General features: G+C 36.2%; 2 protein-coding genes across 2 annotated transcripts; one reads left to right on the top strand and one right to left on the bottom strand.

Moving 5' to 3' along the window:
• LOC109710142 (eukaryotic initiation factor 4A-14-like) lies at positions 1,269–5,149 on the bottom strand. Its single transcript, XM_020232594.1, has 5 exons — positions 4,954–5,149; positions 4,055–4,124; positions 3,843–3,949; positions 2,955–3,385; positions 1,269–2,158 (listed from the first exon to the last, which is right to left on the bottom strand). The coding sequence occupies exons 2-5, from the start codon at positions 4,120–4,122 to the stop codon at positions 1,523–1,525; spliced, it is 1,242 nt and encodes a 413-aa protein (XP_020088183.1). The 5' UTR covers positions 4,123–4,124; positions 4,954–5,149; the 3' UTR covers positions 1,269–1,522.
• On the top strand, positions 9,363–20,771 carry LOC109709852 (L-ascorbate oxidase-like). Its single transcript, XM_020232203.1, has 5 exons — positions 9,363–9,895; positions 16,992–17,084; positions 17,920–18,132; positions 18,749–18,937; positions 19,677–20,771. Exons 1-5 carry the CDS (start codon positions 9,578–9,580, stop codon positions 20,631–20,633), a joined length of 1,770 nt encoding a protein of 589 aa, XP_020087792.1. The 5' UTR covers positions 9,363–9,577; the 3' UTR covers positions 20,634–20,771.

Genomic DNA, 21,060 nt, shown 5'->3' with positions numbered 1-21,060 from the left:
TGCTTTAGAATTGAAAATTCTAAATTTTATATCACCCGCTCTATGGTGTGAACCTGCAAAGGCCATAACATTTTAAAAAGCGATCTCTGTGACGAAAAACATAATAAATGAACCTGACATATTGTGAGTGGATCCAGCTTGTCACCGAGCCTTCCATTTGCATGCTTACCTCTGTGTGTGTGTGTGTGTATATAATATGCGTGAATGTGTGTGTGCATGCTGTTTTTTTTTTTGCGCATTATTTATTGCTTTATCTCCATGTGAACTGCATTGGCCTGTAGCATACTGATTCTACGATTGTGTTTGCATTGAGAGAATGTATAGTATAGTAACCCCAAGTTGCTAAGTTTTTTCAATTATTTGAAAGCTGTTCAGCTAGAATTGCGCCCCAATATTCCCGGGGACTGGTGCATTTTTGTTTTTTTCTTCTATACCAGTATTATCAGGTAGCAACCCAAGTGTTGGAGACAAATCTTCAATTCCGAAAAGCTTAAGCAAAGACAAAACTTCGGAAAAAATAAAATGCAGTTGCTGAGGGGTTTTAATAGGAACAATTAGTATTGCTAATTTTCAAATAACTTTTCTCACGCAGTACTTCTACAAATATTTTGGACTCTACCAGGTTGAACAAAATCTCTGCTAATTTTTTGTACAACCATCTTCTAGTGAATCAAGCAAAAGGAAAAAGCAAAATTGAATTGAGTCGCTATTTAGTATTTACGCAGAAATAAGGCCACTTGGGATAAGATAGCCACTCTATATGCTTTTCTCCTAAATTAGGGTTTTTTTTTTTTTTTTTTTTTTTTTTTTTTTTTTGTTTAGACTCAAAATCTCGCTTGGCATTTCGTCATTTGGAGTGGCCCTAACAGTGTCATTAGATGCAATCGTTTTCCTATATGCATACAATCATGCAAAATCAATAATCACCAGGCCTATATGTACAACCAAACACTGTACGATTGTCTTAACTTCCCGTAAGTTGGCGAGTCATTTCTCAGTGACTCATTCCCAAATACATCTTTTTCCAGCCTGGGAAAGTAGCTGAAGTCGACTTGTCGATGTGTTGTTTCATCCACCACTGCTGACTGAACACAGCACCTTCCGAATCGCCCTCAGAAAACTATTAACATGGTAATTTACATGTCTAGTCGAAAACAATTCTATCATGCCAACATATATTCCAGATGGTTTGAAAAAGCGGCACCGCAGCAATTAGTCCAAACATCCGCAAAAATTTGAAGAACAAACAGAACAGATTTGAACAGTTATAACCTAACAAAACCAAACCAAACCAAAATGCTTCATTCGACGTCACCAAGCCCCTGTAGACCAAAATACACCTGCTATAGACTCTTGCAATGATGGTATAAGTATTTACTCACCTGACCACCACTGCGCATCGACCCAACACATATACGAGTGAAAGCGTATTTCCTAGTTCTCATAAACAAGATTATTCATGTTTCTAACAGGACAGCTAGATTAAACATCATACATAGATATATAGCCAAAAACCACACGTTCAAAGGAGATCAGCAACATTCGATGGCAGTTCCTCTACCACAACATTGTAGAACTTCTGAATGTCAAACAGCATTCTTTCATCGTCGCGGGTCACAAAATTGATTGCAACACCCTTCCTTCCAAACCGCCCGCTCCGCCCAATCCGATGCAAGTAATTCTCCGGCTGGGTGGGCAGATCGTAATTTATGACAAGGGAAACCTGTTGCACATCAATGCCACGAGCTAAAAGATCAGTAGTAATAAGCACACGAGAAGAGCCCGATCTAAACTCCCTCATGATGATATCCCTAGTGTTCTGGTCCATGTCGCCGTGGGTTGCTGATACTGTGTGATCTCTGCTTCTCATTTTTTCGGTGAGCCAATCTACTTTCCGGCGGGTGTTGACGAAGATCACGCTCTGTGTTATAGCTAAGGTTTCATAGAGGTCGCAGAGGGTCTCGAATTTCCATTCTTCCTTTTCGACATTGACGTAGAACTGCTTTATACCTTCGAGAGTGAGCTCATCACGCTTCACAAGGATTCTCACAGGCTTGTTCATGAACTTGCGGGTGATCTCGAGGGCCTCCGGGGGCATTGTGGCGGAGAAGAGGCCAACCTGGATTTTGGATGGGAGGAGCTGGAAGATGTCGTAGATCTGAGGAGGGAAAGGACGGGAGTAAAATGGTACTAAAAAGAATTTCCTTTCACATATTATGTTCAGGATTGTATAAGAGGAAGGAGAGAAATAAGAAGCCAAGGGGGAGAAGGTGGTTATTTCATTGTGGAAATAATGATTTGATAGTCTATTGATAGGGTGCATACAACTTAGAGAACAGCCGTGAGCAAGGCAAATAAGAAACACTAATTAAAGCAGCCGATCAGGAATTCATAGGTTGCACGGACACAGATTCTCCAGATCAGGAAAAATGCAAGAGCAATGCACAACACGCTAAAAGAATAAGCTGCTTATTAGTTAAACAAAAGTTTCATCAGATCTAGAGCATAAAGCATCCATAGAGAAAATAACACTAACCAGTCATGAATACCAGTTAAATGCAACACAGGTATATTATGCACAAGTTCTGCATGAAACAGCCTTCCTTAATAAGTTCCAGCTAAAAACTTTCAAGCTAGTCAGGCCCAAATACCACCTACCAAGCTAATCTAAAATCCTCAGGCGTTAAGAATTTCTTGATTCTGTTTGTTACTCAACAGCGCCACAAGCCAGCATTCTAATGTAATTCATTCCGAACCAAAAACATTCACAAGCTTCAGCACCATAATTTGCTTGCAACAAGCCCTAGTTCAAGAATTTGAGGTTAACATATAACGTTTTTGGTAATTCGCACCAAAATAAACCATACAATAAATAGCTTTCAAGTTTCAACCAATACTAACAGTTGCGTTAACACGTAGAGAATGAGAGCAAGAGAGAGAAAGAAAGAGAGAACCTGATCCTTGAAACCACGCGAAAGCATTTCATCTGCCTCATCCAACACAAAAATTTTAATATGATCGGGGCGGAGGGACTGCCTTCGCAACATGTCAAACACACGTCCTGGCGTTCCCACTACAACATGGACACCACTAGCAAGAATACGTTGATCCTCGCGAACGCTAGTTCCTCCCACACAGGCATGGACTTTTACTCCTAGATAGTCACCAAGTGCTCGCATAACCTTCTCTATCTGCTGTGCCAACTCTCGGGTTGGAGCGAGGACCAAAGCTTGGCATTCCAGCAAGCCATAGTCGAGCTGCTGAAGAATTCCGGAACAGAATGTTGCGGTTTTTCCAGTACCGGATTGTGCCTGTTGAATTACATCCAGGCCCTTGCAGAATGGGACAATTCCTCTTTGCTGGATTGCCGAAGGCTTTTCAAAGCCTAAAAGAAATGACATTTTCAAACAAAGGTATCATCAACTTGCATGCCACTACAGCTTCAAGAAATAAAAGAAAAAGGGCAAATCTTATGGATACCCCCTTCCACTATGAAGTTTTGGAAATAGGCCACTCACTTTAGTTTTCACTTTATTTATTTAGTAATTTATTCAAATAATTCGAACCTTCAAGTAATGTGAAGTTTGATTGTGAAAAAAAGAAGAAAAAAAAAACATATCAGATTCCATTCAAACTTAAAGAGTCTCTCACTTCATTGACAGAATCTACCAGAAGTTGACAGAATATTCTGTAACTCTTTTGATAATGGAATCTGTTCAAATCAAACAACATGTTAGGTTAGGGGCTTAAATCCAAAAACTGAATTTCAGGGACCCATATAAGATGACCTATCTTGGAGGATTTCAATACATTTTTTATAGGAAAAGAAAATGTTGATATACCGTATGCATAGATGCCCCTCAAGAGGTTCTCTTGGAGACCCATGGCATCAAAACTGTCATAAACTTCATCATATGATGCAAAGAAATCCTGCCCTTCTTGATTCAGCCTAGTCTCCATCAAATAAAGCATAAGAAACATAAGTCCTGCTGCCGATAAAAGGAAGAACTACTATCACGACAAATAGTGATGCAAAAGAAGTAAAAGACAGTACAGTTCGCTCATTTTGGCATCGTATTGTCGTGCATCGAATTGAGATCCTTCTGGGGCCATTCCAGCCATGTCTGAAAATGCAGAGGTGAAAAATACTGAATAAACAATGTCACTGATCAACAACACAAAATGCACTATCTTCTGAGACAAACATGCCAGAGTTAAATGGCCAGGTAATGTCTTGCCCAAAGAACTCCAAGTGACGGATATGGCTCAATTTCAGCAGAATAAGCACGAATTTGAAGTCTCAACTAGTAATATATAAATTGCACAGGCTAATTTGGGATTCTAAGCCCCGAAAGCAGAAGCTCCAGAGCTTCTGCTTCACCTGTGGTAAGAAGCTATTGAAGAGAGCTAACTCATAACTTGAGTTAGCTACATGTAATTTCCACAAATGAGAACCTTTATCTTATTTATCAATTTCTTGTCCAAAGGCCCCTCTTTTCGTAATCGTGTATGAACCTATTATACATCCTACATGTGGTCCTTTTCCCCGATCATCAAATACCGAGTTTTTCCCTTTCCCTGCTACGATCTCAATTGCTAGCAGAGACACTGGACATCAAATTCCAACAGAAATCCAGGTAACACCAAACAAGACTAGATAAAAAGCTGATAAAAATCCAGCAAAAACCCAAGTCTCGTCAATCCAGTCTCAAGCAAAGAAAACTACATAAAAAGCTGATAAAAATCCAGCAAAAACTGAAAAGTCTCATCAATCCAATCTCAAACAAAGCTCACAAATCCTCAGTTAGATCGCAGACACAAAAGAAACTAAGAAAAACGCAAACAAATCCATCGATCGTAAGCTGAGCCACACACTCCGATCGACTCAAAACCTAATCGATCCCCCTAAAGATAAAGAACTGATTAGAGAGAGCAATGATCCGCCGATTATACCTTGCAATTGTCGATGGATCAGCAAATTCGAAGGGATTAGAAGAAGGCGCGTGCGAGATAGAGCGAGAGAGCGAGAGAGCGAAAGAGAGTGTGCGTGTGCGTGTGCGTGTGTGTGAAGGAGCTCAAAGGCGATGCCTTTTAGCGTGCGAGAGAGTGAGAGTGAGAGTGAGAAGCATTGAGAGAGAGAGGAAGGGAAGGAAAGGAATTTTTTAAAAAAAATAATTTTTTTGGGTGGTGGGGAAGAGAAGAAGGGGAAAATCAAAAGTATTTAATTTCGTTCGTAACCCTACAAAAATAATGAACGGTAAATATATTTTTTATAAAATTTTACTTTTATATGTTGCTTTTGTAAAAATTTTAATATTTTCAAATACGCCTTTCTTTCTGATTTGTTATCGTTAGAGAATCATTAGAAAACTGTTTATATTTTCAATTTTACCATCACAAATATATCCTTCCAAAAATTATAATAGTATAATATAAATTAATAAAAATATCAAAAACTAATCAGGGTTAAATATTTAACTTATAATTAAATAAATTTTTCTAACGAATTCTAACGATAGGAATATATTTAAAAATATCAGAACTTTTACAGAAACAACATATAAAAATTGAACTTTATAGAAATATATTTATCGTTCACTATATTTATAGGAACCTATATAAAATTAACTAAAATAAAAATGTCGCTTGGAGACCCTTTTCACAAGATTCCAAGGTGCATTATACCCGCACAAAATAATTTATATCTATGTTTATATTTATACCTATTTATTATTTTTAAAAAAATTTGCGGGATAGTAATATATTCGTCATTATTAGATATGGGCTCCGTTTTGAATTAGCTCAAGTACTTTACATTTTTTTTTTTAATTTGAACTGAATCAATTTTTTTTTTTATTAAACCGGACCAATAATTATTGAGTGTGGATTCTTTCGAATCAGCTCAAATTCTCTATATGTTTTTCTCTTTTTTTATTTAAACAAAACCGGATTATTTTCTTGTTACCAAACTGGATTATTTTCTTGTTTTGTTTGAACTAAACCGAATCACATCTTAGTATTGAGCCGAACTGTTTCTTTTCCCTATTTCTCGATATATTTTCAGAAATCTATATAACATTAACCAAAAAAAAAAATGTCAATAACTTCAACAAATGGTAGAGCCCGCTTTGTAGGGAGAGCGTCCAACATTGTTAGATAAAATAAAATGGATGAAAAAGCATGTAGAACTATGATTTAATTATTTTTAATGGAATCGTAACCAATTATGTTTTTTTGAAATATAGGTAGTATGCTTCGTTTGAAATGTGAATTAAATATAATTCGAATTTGAGGCCTAGAATATCAACCACCAAGTCCTTTACTACTTGTGTTAAAGATAGTCGATATATTTTAATAAATTATTATTCTTATCATACTTTTTTTTATTATATATCACAATCTATCCACAATCCCAAACAGAATTATAATATTTTATTATAAATTTTTTCATTCTATTTTTTTCTTATGTATTTCCAACCAAGCAGCATAAAAATCCTTTTTCATTAAAAAAAAATTGAGTGCGAGGGACCAACATGTTTATAATTTTCCTGGCGGTAAATCATACACTCGAATGTATTCTTTTAAGTGCAATGGGCTGGCTGGCCCACAAGTCATCCAGGCCCATTCTATTGAAAATAGCTTGGGCTATGCACAGTCCATTGAGACCCGATTAGACGTTGGGCCGTTTAAAAACAAATAGTAGGAATGTTTAATCGCACATGCATGTATCAGAAATTCGAATCTCTGACCATTTTAATAGCAGTTTGGTTAATAAACTGGTATACTAAGCAGTGGCTCTTAGCGATACGAACAATTTTAAGTTATACTTTATCCTCTCGCGACTTCTAGGCTCTAGTGCAATTCAATAGTCGGCCGCAAAATGTTGTTGCGGTGAAGTGCAAAGACGAACTTATGTTGCATATGCTGTAGCTCTCCAAACTCGAAGTTTTACTGCAAAAGTTGGAGTAAACAGGCGTTTTTAAGCTTAAACTATCATGTTATATTATTTCTATCTATCTCAGTTGTTTATGTTATGAAACTGCAGCTATATATATATAGAGTTCGATTACTATACTATCAATAGTACCAAGCTCTTTGGTACTATTGAGATTTTTACCGTTAGATCTGCCCTTTGATTATTTTCATCCGTTAGATTATACTATTAAACCAACCACCCACTCAACCCCAGAGGACCACTATCATCTTAACCGAACATCCTTTCATCCAACGACCGAAAACTCAATAGTATCAAAGACTTGGTATTATCGATAGTGGCCTAATTCTATATATATAGATATATATATATGAGTGGAGGTAGAATACTTTTACAAGTATCACCTGGGTGGTGCTTTAGTGTTTTTAGCCCTTGGATGGAGAGATGTGAGGTTGAGATGATGGTGGTAGGTGGTGGTAGATGGAGTAGTATTTGATCCAAAAACTATTAGTAATCAAGAAGTAAATCCAATGGCTAAAAATCTAATAGCATCATGAAGATGATACTTGTAAAAATATCCTAGCTCAACTCATATATATATATATATATATATATATATATATATATATATATATATATATATATATCCGGTGATTTGCGCCGATTTCCACGCGCAATGGAAAGAAAAGGGAAAGGAGAAATGTACGTGATGCTGCTACATGGGGAGTCATGATGATAATGTCAATGTGTCCGAACGAGGAACACAAACAATGGCCAGCTCAAAAGGCTCTCCTATATGTGGCCCATCCCATTAGCGTGTATAACGAAGCACACATTTTTACTGTTTAAAGTTCTCCCCTCTTGTTGTAGTACATCACGCGGAGTTTTGTAGATTAAAGCAGTTTTAACTCAATAACTTCCTAGTTATAATTAAATAGTTCTATGCCAATTTTCTTTTTTCTTTTTTTTTTTTTGGTCGCCAATAGGTCTCTTATATTAAGAACTTAAATTCTGCAACTTTGTTAAGGAGTTTCTCAACGAGATCTTATTGAGACTATTTAGTGAATTTTGTAGCCTTGCCACATTCAAATTTTCAATCTAAGTTCCAAGATAAAAAATTATTATCCAAATCTCAATACCATAGATATAAGTGGGGAAGTACTTAGGAATAAAACAAAATATTTTCTAACAAACAAGAATAAGATATCTCTCCTTTAAACATTTTCCATTGAAGGGCACACAAATTGAATACAAGTTAGCATGGTATATATGTACATAGTATTTTTTGCAAAAAAAAATAACATCTTACCTGCTTTATTTACTATTTATTATTATATTCAATAGTGTTTTTGCATGTTCAGGGAGGCCGAGTTGTGTTAACTTTATAGCTCAATTTATTATTTTAATAAATAAAGTAACTAATTTGCTATCTTTCTTTCAAAAAAAAAAAAAAANTTTTTTTCAAAACCAAATAGAATTTAAAATTTTAATTTCTACAATGATAACTCCTAAAAAAATAAATAAATTATTACATAAAATTATAATTTTAAAAACTAAAAATTTAAAATTACAATTATGGTGCACCTGGTATAGATGCACCAGGTGCACCCAGAAAGTTCCACTGCTCTCCCCATTACTGGGAGAGCAGTGGTGGATGGGCGCCGCGTGGCACCTGTGCCATGCGGCGCCCATCCGGCAGCGTGCCCAAACTAATTAGTTTGGGCACGCTGCCCATAGAATTTTTGTCCCTAGCTAGCACTCACATGTGCAAACGTTTGTACTTGTACGTAGGAAAAATGTGTGTCATCTTTTTTCTGATGCTTGACGTATGACGGGGCACGCACCATATATCCACGCGCACGTACACACCGCACCACAACCTCCGTGTGGAGAACCTAAAATTTGCTTTGACGAGCACTATGTTTAATGTTTAAAAAGTTTGTAAAATACATATATATATATATTGAGAGAGAGTGAGAGAGAGAGAGAGAGAATAGAATTTGAGTACTATTAAGAGCACAAGTTCTACATGCTTTTAAGCTATTTTTGATGATTAATTACACTTCTAAATCAATGATCAGCTCAGACTTAATTTAGTGTATTTAAAATATTTAAAAAATAATTTTTACGATTTTTCGATATCATTTATGTAATGATCAAAATGATTCAAAATCAAATTTTTTTTAGAGAGAAAGAAATATAGCATGCTATTCACAAACTTAGCTGAAAATGTGGAACAATTAAGTTTTGAACATGGTATCATTAACCACGGGCTCCCTGCTTTTCCTCCTTTCCTATTTTTTTGGTTTCCTTTTTTTTTTTTTTTTTTTTTTTTTTCTATACTATACTCTGTCATTCTCTCTTCTGTATCTTGCTATTTTTTTTCTTATAAAAAGGGCAAAAATCCCAACCTGGACTCGGGCCAATAACCCTCAACTCACTGTCCAAGTACTTGACCACTAGAATACCAATAATTTCAAGCAATGGGTGAGCCAAAGAGACTCCCCCTCCTATAAATACCCACCACATCACCCACATATTCCTACCAACTCCATTCCTCTCTCTCCCTCTCTTGCTACCACACTGAGAACCCTTGTCCCTCTCAGATATTGATCATCACTACACATTAAGCACAATGTCACGATGAGCATGATGACGATGATGACGATGATGCGTAATGATCTAGTAGTATTCATTTGTTCCGCTATGGTGCTTCTGTTTGTTGTAGCAGCATCATCGAACAGTACGATGGCGAAAACGCGAAGAAGTGCGCTTTTCTTCAAATGGGAGGTGAGCTACGTGTTCTGGTCCCCGGACTGCATGGAGGGGCTCGTCATCGGCATCAACGGGCGGTTCCCCGGCCCCACCATTCGAGCCAAGGCCGGCGACACCATCGTTGTCGAGCTTAAGAACACATTGCCTACTGAAGGAGTCGTCATCCATTGGCACGGCATTAGACAGGTATATATATAAAGTCCGGCTGGAATAATTCTAATAATACAAATTAAACACTTTGTGCTACTAAGTTTTCCACCATTAGATCACCCATTTGATCAATTCCATCTCTTAAATTATTCTATTCTACCAATCATTCACTAAATCTTAGAGAACTACTGTTATTTTAGCCCAACAAATCTTAATCTAAACTTCGAAAACTTGGTAATACCAAGTTTTTGGTATTATTAGAAATATTTCAACCTCTATATATATATATATATATATATATATATATATATATATATATATANACCTGCTTTATTTACTATTTATTATTATATTCAATAGTGTTTTTGCATGTTCAGGGAGGCCGAGTTGTGTTAACTTTATAGCTCAATTTATTATTTTAATAAATAAAGTAACTAATTTGCTATCTTTCTTTCAAAAAAAAAAAAAAAAGAAAAACGACTGCATGACAGGTAAATAAGCGGACGCACAAAATAAAGTGCAGCCGAGTCACCATAATCTATTTTTAGCGAAGGAATTTGCTTTTGCAGGGTGACTCCACAAGCTTACAAAAGTAACAATCCAAATATCAGGTCAGAGCAAAGATATCAAATTAAGTGGAAGTATTGCTGCTGCAGAAAAGAGTACTACAAAATAATTCATTTAATTCNATATATATATATATATATATTTAATCGCATTATTCATCTATCAAATAATACAAAACTTTTAAATACAGTAAAACAAAGGCCAATTTGCATAAAAAATTCACTTATTTTGGGCTTTTGCAAAACCGGGCCACATTTTTCGTTTTTGCAGATTCGGTCTGCTTTTTCAGCAAACTGACCAAAATACTCTTATTATTTTTTCTCTTTCATCTTTCTCTCTCCTCTTATTGCATACTTTCAGATATAAACTGCATCCATTAAGATAAAAATTACACTCTTTAAACGAAAGTTGCACTGTTTCTCCTCTTGTTGCACTGTCTCTCCTCTTGTTGGACTATTTCTCCTCTTGTTACACTGTTTTTCCTCTTAAAGGTTACAGTTTAAGATAAAAACAGTATAACAAGAGGATAAATAGTGCAATAAGAGAAAAAATAGTGCAACAAGAGAAAAAACAGTGTAAATATCTTTTAAAGGGGTGCAGTTTAAGATAAAAAATAGTGTAACAAGAGGAGAAATGGTGCAACAAGAGGAGAAACAGTGCAACTTTCGTTTAAAGAGTGTAATTTTCATCTTAATGGATGCAGTTTACATCTGAAAGAGTGCAATAAGAGGAGAAACAATGTAAATATCTTTCAAAGAGTGTAATTTTCATCTTAATGGATGCAGTTTATATCTGAAAGAGTGCAATAAGAGGAAAAACAATGTAAATATCTTTCAAAGAGTGTAATTTTCTTTTAAAGAGTGTAATTTTCATCTTAAAGCTGCAATTAATATCTTAAGTAGTGCAGCTTATAATTTTTTTTACAGTTAACGATGCAATTTCATCTTCATCCTTATTTTTCTATAATTTTGTATCTTTATTTTTTTTTCTTGCTTCTTTTATATTTTTTTGTCGTCTCTCTCTGCCAACGGCCACGGCGCCGGTGACGACGCCGCTAAGGACCCCCGGCTCCGAGGCTGCAGCGCCGCAGTGACCTCCATAGTGTCGACGTCGGCGCCGGTGAAAATACATCGTCGTCAAAGGCGGAGAGGAGGGAAAGGGAGGGACGAGAAATGTGGGGAAGGGCAAGAAAGACGTCGTCGTCGGAGACGGTAGAGGAGAGTTGGAGAAGAAAAGAAAAAAAAAAAAAAAAAAAAAATAGCGGCGTGGCCTTGACGGGATCGGAGGCGAGGAAGGTGGGGGATGCGTGGGCGAGGAAATGGGTGAGGGCGAGAGCATGAGGGTGAGAGGTGAGGTGGACCGTTTCCGCCTTCGCCTCTGCCTTCGCTATTTTTTTCGGCAGGAGAAAAAAAGAAAGAACGAGAGAAACGAAAAGGAGAGAGAAAGAGGAGAGAGAAAAAATAATAAGTGTATTTTTGGTCAATTTGCTGAAAATTCGGACTGAATCTGTAAAAATGAAAAAGGTGGTCCGATTTTGCAAAAGCCCAAAATAAGTAGATTTTTATGCAAATTGGTTTAAAAGAAACTAAAGTTCCAGTGAAAAGAAAAAGTTACAGCCACACGCACGAAAGAAGATTTATTGCAACTACAGAGGACAGGGTCCATAGCTAATGAGATGAGATGAGGAGAGTATTAATTGACTGATCAGTTTCAAATGTGTACCTGCTGGCTTTGCACTAGTGAGTAACCTTAATTTCCAATGTTAGAAACCATATATATATTCTATATTCTATATATTGTACGTATAAATTATACGTCGACTAAAATTAAAAAGGCTAAAAAAATAAATAGGATGCTTTAAACAGGCACGTAGTACAGGAACCTACCAAGTGGCAGACACATCTGACCCTGCACCACTAGCCTTATGTAAGGATGTTTCATTAAAAGGAAATTTATATGCAAAAATAAATGTGAACGTAGGACTTTTAAGAGAAATTTTTTTTGGCATTTCTATGCAATTAATTGACTCTTGCGTTAGTGGTATATATTGACAATTATGAAGTCAAAGAAGTGTACGTGTAATTCACGGGTCGCATAAATTTTTTTCTTTTAAAAAAAAATTACTTGTGAATTTTAATAAATTTATTAATTTTATATAATTATAGTTATCTTATATTTAGCAGAAAAGTAGTAATATATACTTATAAATAACTTATTTAAAGTTTATTTTATTTTATATTTTAATTATTCAATTTTTTTAATTGTTGGAATATCCATAAGAGTATTTTAAATCTAAATGTATTTCAAGAATGGAAAGGCATCGGACATATGCAAAACTTTTATTTAACGTATATTGCTTTTCGAAAAAAGTAGCAAAAAGATTTTGATAAATAGTAAGGGCTTGTTTGGTTCATCCATTTTGGGTATGGAATGAAAATCGGTTTGATCAAATCCTGTTAATTTTGTTTGGTTCGCATGAATCGGTTTGGAATTCCTATTCCGGACTGGAATAAAAATGGTCCATTAGCCTTCAACTTTATTCCGGTCTTTTAGCTCGGATTGAGATTTCATTTCGGAAGCCCACTAAGCTCTCGAAGCCCATGTGACCATCTCACCCTCCTTTTCTTCACCCATTTCTCATCAAAAAAAAAAAAAAACCTATTCTCTCTCAAAACCCTATCCCTAACCCACATTAATAAAAGTTTTTAAAACTAAATTTGATATTTTTTTTGAAAAACTTATTATAGAATAGTATTATATTTTTCATAAATTTTAAATAATATAAATTTATATTTGAGAGTAAAATTAGTATTATAGTATCCTATAATTTTTTTAGTTTTATACGAACCAAACAATGAAATATGAATAACTCATTCCAATTTTCAATCCACAAATAAACCAAACGTCTTGGGGGAGTAGGCCATTCCAATTACCATTCTAATTCCACCCTTGAACCAAACAAGTCCTAAGTATAAAGCAAATATAAGGTTTCAACCCCTTCAACCAAAAGATCCACGTTAATTGCTATAAAATCTTTGGCCTAGAACAATTAATTAGTAGTACTCTTCAAACATTATTTTCAAATAAAAACTCCAGTCAAGCCAAACAGTTTCCTAGATACTTTATATGTGCACTAGTAACACGACCCCCAATTATAGCGGTTATAGTGAAATTAATACATAACATGATAAATATGATAGTTTTTTTTTTAGAGAGAGATAGATAGCATACATGTTACCTATTTCGTTTATTTTAATTAGAAATAAGCTTACCTAGACATATGAATCAAGTAGGATTTAAATTTGAAATTTCGGGTACTAACTATCAAATCCTTTGCCACTTGCGCTAGAGATAGCTGGTATGGTAAATATAATAATAGAGCGAAAAAATAAGGATTTACTATTGTTTGCATTTGCCAAACAGTGTAAAAATCCAAGTCCCTGCAATTAAGATCTTGCATAAAAACCATCAGTCGTGTAACTAGACTTAGTATTGGTAGTAGACATTATGATATACTACAGCAGGAAACATGCATGCTCCAGTACGTGTTTGAAAGCATCATGGCCATCATAAATTAAGTGGTAGCTAGATCTATACCACATTCAAAAGTATAATACCTCTTGTCTCCGTGCTGCATATGCAATTCCTATAGAAAGCCAAGTTAATGCGTCAATGAATACTCTCACGCCGCATTATTTAAGAAGCTTCGTGCACTTAGGTGACAACTAGCTAGCGGACAAAAATTCTATGGGCAGCGTGCCCAAACTAATTAGTTTGGGCACGCTGCCGGATGGGCGCCGCATGGCGCAGGTGCCACGCGGCGCCCATCCACCACTGCTCTCCCAGTAATGGGGAGAGCAGTGGAACTTTCTGGGTGCACCTGGTGCATCTATACCAGGTGCACCATAATTATAATTTTAAATTTTTAGTTTTTAAAATTATAATTTTATGTAATAATTTATTTATTTTTTTAGGGAGTTATCATTGTAGAATTAATTTTAATTCTATTTGGTTTGTAAAAAATTAGGAATAATTAAAATTTTCATGACTATTCACGAACCCAAAATAATTTTATTTTAATTTTTATTTTTTAAATCATAATTCAATGGTTATAGGACATATTAAATTTTAATATAATATATGGCTAATATTTAAGGTGTAACATTTAAAAATTACAATTACAATTTATGGTGCACCTGGTATAGATGCAAGGTGGCTCCCGAAGTTCCACTGCTTCCCATTATTGGTAGAGCAGTGGTGCGATGGGGGCCGGTGGCACTGTTGCCATGCGGCGCATCGGCAGTGTGCAACTAATTAGTTTTGGGACCCCGCTGCATTAGATTTTTGTATCTAGCTAGCATGAATGTTTGCAAAGCTTGTACTGTAGCGTAGGAAATGTGTGTCATCTTTTTCTTGATGCTTGAGTATGCGGGGCACGCAACATTATATGCGTACCCGCCCACAACTCGCTGGGTGGAGAAGCTAAAATTTTGCGCTTTTGACGAGACTATTTTTAATGTTTTTAAACAGTTTGTAAAGATAATTATTTATATTGGAGAGAGTGTGAGAGAGTAGAGGAGTATAGAATTTTTGAATTACTTATTTAGGCCACAGTTCTCATGCTTTTAAGTTTTTTGATGATTATTACATTCTAATCAATGATCCAAATCGGATTAATTTTGTGTATTTAAATTTTAAGAATATTTTTTACGATTTTGATATCATTTGTATGTATATGATCAATGATTTCAAATCAATTTTTTTTAGAGAGAAGAATATAGATGTACCGCCGATTACCCCCCGCCCCCAAACTTTAGCCTGAATTCAGGACCGATTAGTTTTGCCATGGGGTATCATAACAGGTCCTCGTTTTCTATATCTATTTATTGGTTTCTTTTTTTTTTTTTTTTTCTATTTACTCTCTTCATGTTCCTCTCTCTTCTGATTAATTCTTTTATATTCTCTTTTATTAAATAGGTTTGCAAAATCCCAACTGGTCTCGGGTAACCCCTCATCAATGTCAAGTTACTTGCCTGAATACATTAATTTTGATGGCATGGTGTTGAGCAAGAGACTCAATCTTAATACCCACAATCTCAGCTAATTTTCCTCCATTCTTCTCTCTGCTCTTAGCCTAAACACTTGAGAACCCTTGCTCCCTCTAGATATAGTATCATCAGGCTACACTTAAGCACAATTGTCACGTGAGGATGATGGGCACGAATGTATGACCGATGATGCGTATGGATCTGAGTTAGTTATTCTTTTGTTCGCGTGATGGAATGCTTCCTGTTTGTTGTTGCAGCATCATCGAGAACCGTCGATTGTGCGATAACGCGTTAATTGAAGTGTTGCTCTCTTTTTAATTTTGGGGAGGTGGGCTAGTGTTTGGTCCCGGACTGCATTAGGAGGGGTATCGTATCGTCACTGGGCGGTTCCCGGATTAGGCCACTTTCGGAGCGCTGAAGGCGTCGAAGCATACCGTTGTCGCGAGCTTCTTGGGAACAACTTGCTGGCTGGAAGGAAGGGTGTATCTTGGGCGGCTTGACTGGCTTTTATATTAATATGTCGGTGGTCAATTCTAGTAATTTAATACCATTAACTATCTCTGGTGTCCATGTAATGTTTTTCGGCTTATAGATAGTAACATCATCTGTTATTTTAATGTATCTCAATTTATTTCTTTACAATCATTCACGTTTCTTAGAGTTTATCTGTTATTTTAGACAAGATCTAATCATGGAGTTACGAAACTTTGGTATACAAGTTTTTCGCAGTATTATTAGCAATATTCACTATCTGGATAATATATGAGTAGATATATCTTTTATATATATATATTTCTATTATTACTATATATATATATATTTATATTATTTAATCTTTTTTTTATTTTCTTGTATTTTTTTTTGGTGTCTTGGTTTTATTTAGTATGAACAATGAGGAAGAGAGAAGAGTGAGTGGCTTTTTGCGTGTAGTTTTATTCCACAACTTCGGGATTTGTCTGCATTAATTCCCCTTCTCTCAATAGTGTAGGTTCATTAATTCCTCGGATGCATAGTTTTTGAATCTCGTCAGAAAATATCTATGGGTACGTAGCTTGGAGATTCAAACACTGCATGTAATGGACGGAAAACTCAACGTTCTTATCGTTAAAGATAAAATCGATGCTGTAAAATTTTACCTCATATTACATAAAAATGATTCAATATTTGCCTATATATGTAATTAACTAGCCTAGACTAACATTTAATTTGAAATATATATATATATATATATATATATATATATATATATATATATTTCAACAAAAAGAACTTAAAGAAGCTTTGTCAAGTATATATGTAATATGCTAATGGTAATTTATGATCATAATTAAGTTTAGACGCAGGCTGAACATACTGCAGCTAATAATATAATAACTACATATAGTAAGTACTGTAGTAATTAATACCATTTGCTACAGAATTTTCAATCCGTATTATCAGTTGGTATCAGAGTCGAAAGGTCCTTTATTAGTAATTAAATTCACGACTGTACTAATGCATGGTGCTCGTGGCTGCAGATCGGAACGCCGTGGGCCGATGGGACTGCCTCGATCTCTCAATGCGCCATCAACCCCGACGAGACCTTCGTCTACAGGTTTCAAGTTGACAAGGTAACATGAATCTCATTTTTAATTTTGATCACCAAGTTTATTTTACACGGATAAGTAATTAAACTGTTGCGCTACGACGTGCACATCTTAATTTTTTTTCTTTGCCAAAAAATTCTAATTAATTCTACTCTATTTTGAGGCTGGTATCTAACTTTTAAAAGTTTAAAATGTATTAGCTGATTTCGTACTATATTTAAGTAATTAACTATATACGTCTTCATCAATTAAAACTCGACAATATTTTTTAGTATTTTTAGTCACCTAACTATATATCTTGTAACCTAACAGAACATAATGTTATTTGACAAAATATTTTACAATTAGTCGAATTAAACTATTAAATACAAAAAAAGTTAGGTAAAAACATCTCTTTTTTTTATATGAAGTTAATCTAAAGATCTATTAAATATAGTTCTGAGCTATCTTTTATAAAATGGATCTTTTGAATAACGAGGTCAATATGTGTTTATGAGTATGGCTATAGTGCTTAATTTCAAACACACCACTTATATGATGCTTAATTTCTATTTTTTAATCTTTGATCAGTCTTTTGATCATTTTCTAGTGCTTAGATTATTATTTTTTTTTTTTTAGAGACATAGATTAATATTTTTATTCTCTTAGAGAGATCACTATCATTCCATTCCTATAATTTTTTATTTAAGAATAAAAAAATCGAAAACACCGACTCTTTTATATTTTCACAAGTATAATAACTCTACACTATATTTCTTACAGAGGATTAGTGTATATATTTAGGTCCCAAAAGAAAACATTCGTATTTTAATCTTAATAGGATATTATTATTTTGGTAAAAAAAAAAAATTACATGCAGGCGGGTACGTACTTCTACCACGGGCATTATGGGATGCAGAGAGCTGCAGGGTTGTATGGGTCGCTGATTGTGGACGTGGCAGAAGGCGAGGAGGAGCCCTTTCACTACGAGGGGGAGCTCAACCTGCTGCTTAGCGACTGGTATCATCAGAACGTCTACGCCCAGATGGCTGGCCTCTCCTCCAATCCCTTCCGTTGGATCGGCGAGCCCCAGGTAAGAGAGAATCAGACGGCCCCGGCACCGCCGTTTCCCCCGTCTACGGTTTAGTACTAGTACTGTATGATGAAAGAGTGTACGTAGGTTTTCTTATGCCGTGGCAGCGAAGCTGTCGGCTAACTTTTCTGTCTATCAAACGCTCTACTAAGTTTACTGTCCCACACAGTTTAAGCAAAAGAGCAGTGATCTTTTCTTTTTGAAATTGACACAGCTGATTTTAAATAATTTTGTAATTTGAATTGGAAAGTTGGAAAGCTAAGTCATTGCTAAGTTTCGCCAAACTTTCCAATAATGGAGCTCTGTTGTAGCTGCGACGCACTAAGAGAGAACCATGATGAGCACCTACTTGAATGGAGCTGGAAAAGAATGATATAGCTAAGAAAAAAAAAAAAAAAAAAAAAGGGACAAGGGAAAGTTGAGTCCACCTTTTCTGTTTCTATTCACTCATGCATGAACCTTGTTTAATTACACTTCAAAAAAAGAGTCAATAATGTCTAAGAACAACATCATTGATCATAATTCACCTTTGTTTGTTGCCTAAGTATTATTGTATATTGGCTTGGCTTCGCCTTTGGAGTGTATTGATTCATTCTGCACAAATTCTTTGTTGCAGACACTGCTGATCAATGGAAGAGGGCAGTACAATTGTTCGACAGCGGAACAGACTATCAGGGGTAGCGGCACGTGCGAGATAACGGGCAGTCAGTGCGAGCCGGTAGTGCTGCAAGTGCAGCCAAATAAGACCTACAGGATTAGGATTGCGAGCACCACCTCTCTGTCTTCCCTCAATTTGGCTATTGGGGTGAGCAAAGGGCAAGCTAGAACAACCTAAATCGCTTATTCGACACGCGATGAACTGATTTGTTTAGGTTTCCACTCCACAAAGAAGAGGCACATCACATGCTGTTTAATCAGAATCGTAGAATCTTTTCGCCTTTTCTGGCGAAAGTAAGTTGCAGCAACAGTGCATCCACCGACGCCAAGATTGGTCGTACAATGATTACCGAAATAGTTTCTCTACTTCGAAAAGCAATATCCTGGAAGCTTAAAATAGCTTCTGAAGTCGAAAAGCTGAAATTAACTTTGGAGATGTGAAATGGTGGTCCCAACTTTCTTTTCTTTAGGCTAATACTAATTAAGATCACGGAAAAGTTATATCTTAGAGATACATATACGGAATACAAATTAAATAGCACAGATAATCTTGCTGAATATGATGTTATCCCAAATTAGGTTATATTAATCCAACCTAAACGCGCTATTCCAGAAACTGCTTACTTAATTAGCCATTCAATTTCCTAGTTTGGTTTGAGTATTTGGGATGAAATGGAAATCTAGCTCACTACATGCTAAGAAACTGATGAAATTTTATGACTTGTACTAACTTTCATAATTGAAACATGCAGGGAAAGTGCAATAGTGATTTTCGTAACTTAGCCTATTCACTCTGCTATGCTAAGTGTAGTGATTTACACTTGTTGCACGAAACCTTTATTCTTTTATTTCAATCTAATAGCAAAAATTTGATGTGCGTTTTGCAGAATCACAAGATGACGGTGGTGGAAGCAGATGGAAACTACGTAAAACCATTCGTGGTAAATGACATGGACATCTACTCGGGCGATAGCTACTCTGTCCTCATTACTACTAACCAAAACCCGTCGTTGAACTACTGGATTTCTGTCGGTGTCAGGGGTCGACTCCCTAAGACCCAGCGAGCTCTCGCCCTCTTGAACTACCTTCCCAATTCCGCAACAAATTTACCAAAAACTGCACCCCCCGCGACACCAGCATGGAATGACTACACCCACAGCAAATCCTTCACCTACAAAATCGTAGCCAAAGAAGGCACTCTGAAGCCTCCCGTAAACAGTAAGAGGCAAATTGCCCTTCTGAACACTCAAAACAAGATTAATGGCTGCATCAAGTGGTCAATCAACAATATCTCCTTAGTCCTACCACCAACCCCCTATCTTGGATCGATGAGGTATGGTTTAAAAGGAGCATTCGACATGACCAAGCCGCCCGAGAAGTTTGCGAGGGACTATGATGTGATGAGGCCTCCGCTAAACCCGAACACGACACAGGGAAGCAGTGTGTACAAGCTCGAGCTCAACAGCACGGTCGACGTGATTCTTCAGAATGCCAATGCACTGGCCGACAACGTCAGCGAGATACACCCGTGGCACCTGCACGGGCACGATTTCTGGGTGTTGGGCTACGGAGAAGGAAGGTTTGGAAAGAGAGATATGGCGAAGTTTAACTTGAAAAATCCGCCGCTGAGGAACACGGTGGTGGTATTTCCCTACGGATGGACGGCTATCAGATTCGTGGCGAATAATCCTGGTGTCTGGGCATTTCACTGCCATATAGAGCCACATCTGCATATGGGTATGGGTGTAGTGTTCGCCGAAGGTGTCGAATTTGTAAAGCAGATACCGAAAGAAGCACTGGCATGTGGGATGACCGGTCAGATGTTAATGAACAACCACCTCTAATTGCTCAAGAAGTACTTGTAGTCCACCTGTTCTTCTGAATTCTGGTCTGAGTATGTAATGTTGCTTTTGTACTAACTTAGATGTAAGAAACCACCATGTATGGATGATTTTTGATCATGTGAGAGTTACTACTATCTAGCACACTCCTGGTTATATGTTTAAGTTTTGATTACAGCATTTTCCAAGACGCTAATAAAGAGTAAAAGCACTAGGATTAAGTGTACCCTTATTAAGTAAATGTCCTGTAATTAGAATATCACAAAAAAAGAGGACATGTAAATATCATAAAAGTAGACGAATTTTGGAGAGCCAACCCCCACAATAGTGCATTTTGTAGAACAATTGGAAGATAACAAACCAAGAACCCACAATTTTAAGCTAACAGAATGCATGCAATTACGAAGTTCGGAGACTAGTTTTATAATTT

The sequence above is a fragment of the Ananas comosus genome, linkage group 5, assembly GCF_001540865.1.
Source record: "Ananas comosus cultivar F153 linkage group 5, ASM154086v1, whole genome shotgun sequence".
NCBI classification, from domain to species: Eukaryota; Viridiplantae; Streptophyta; class Magnoliopsida; order Poales; family Bromeliaceae; genus Ananas; species Ananas comosus.
This window is presented reverse-complemented; position numbering and strand designations above follow the sequence as displayed.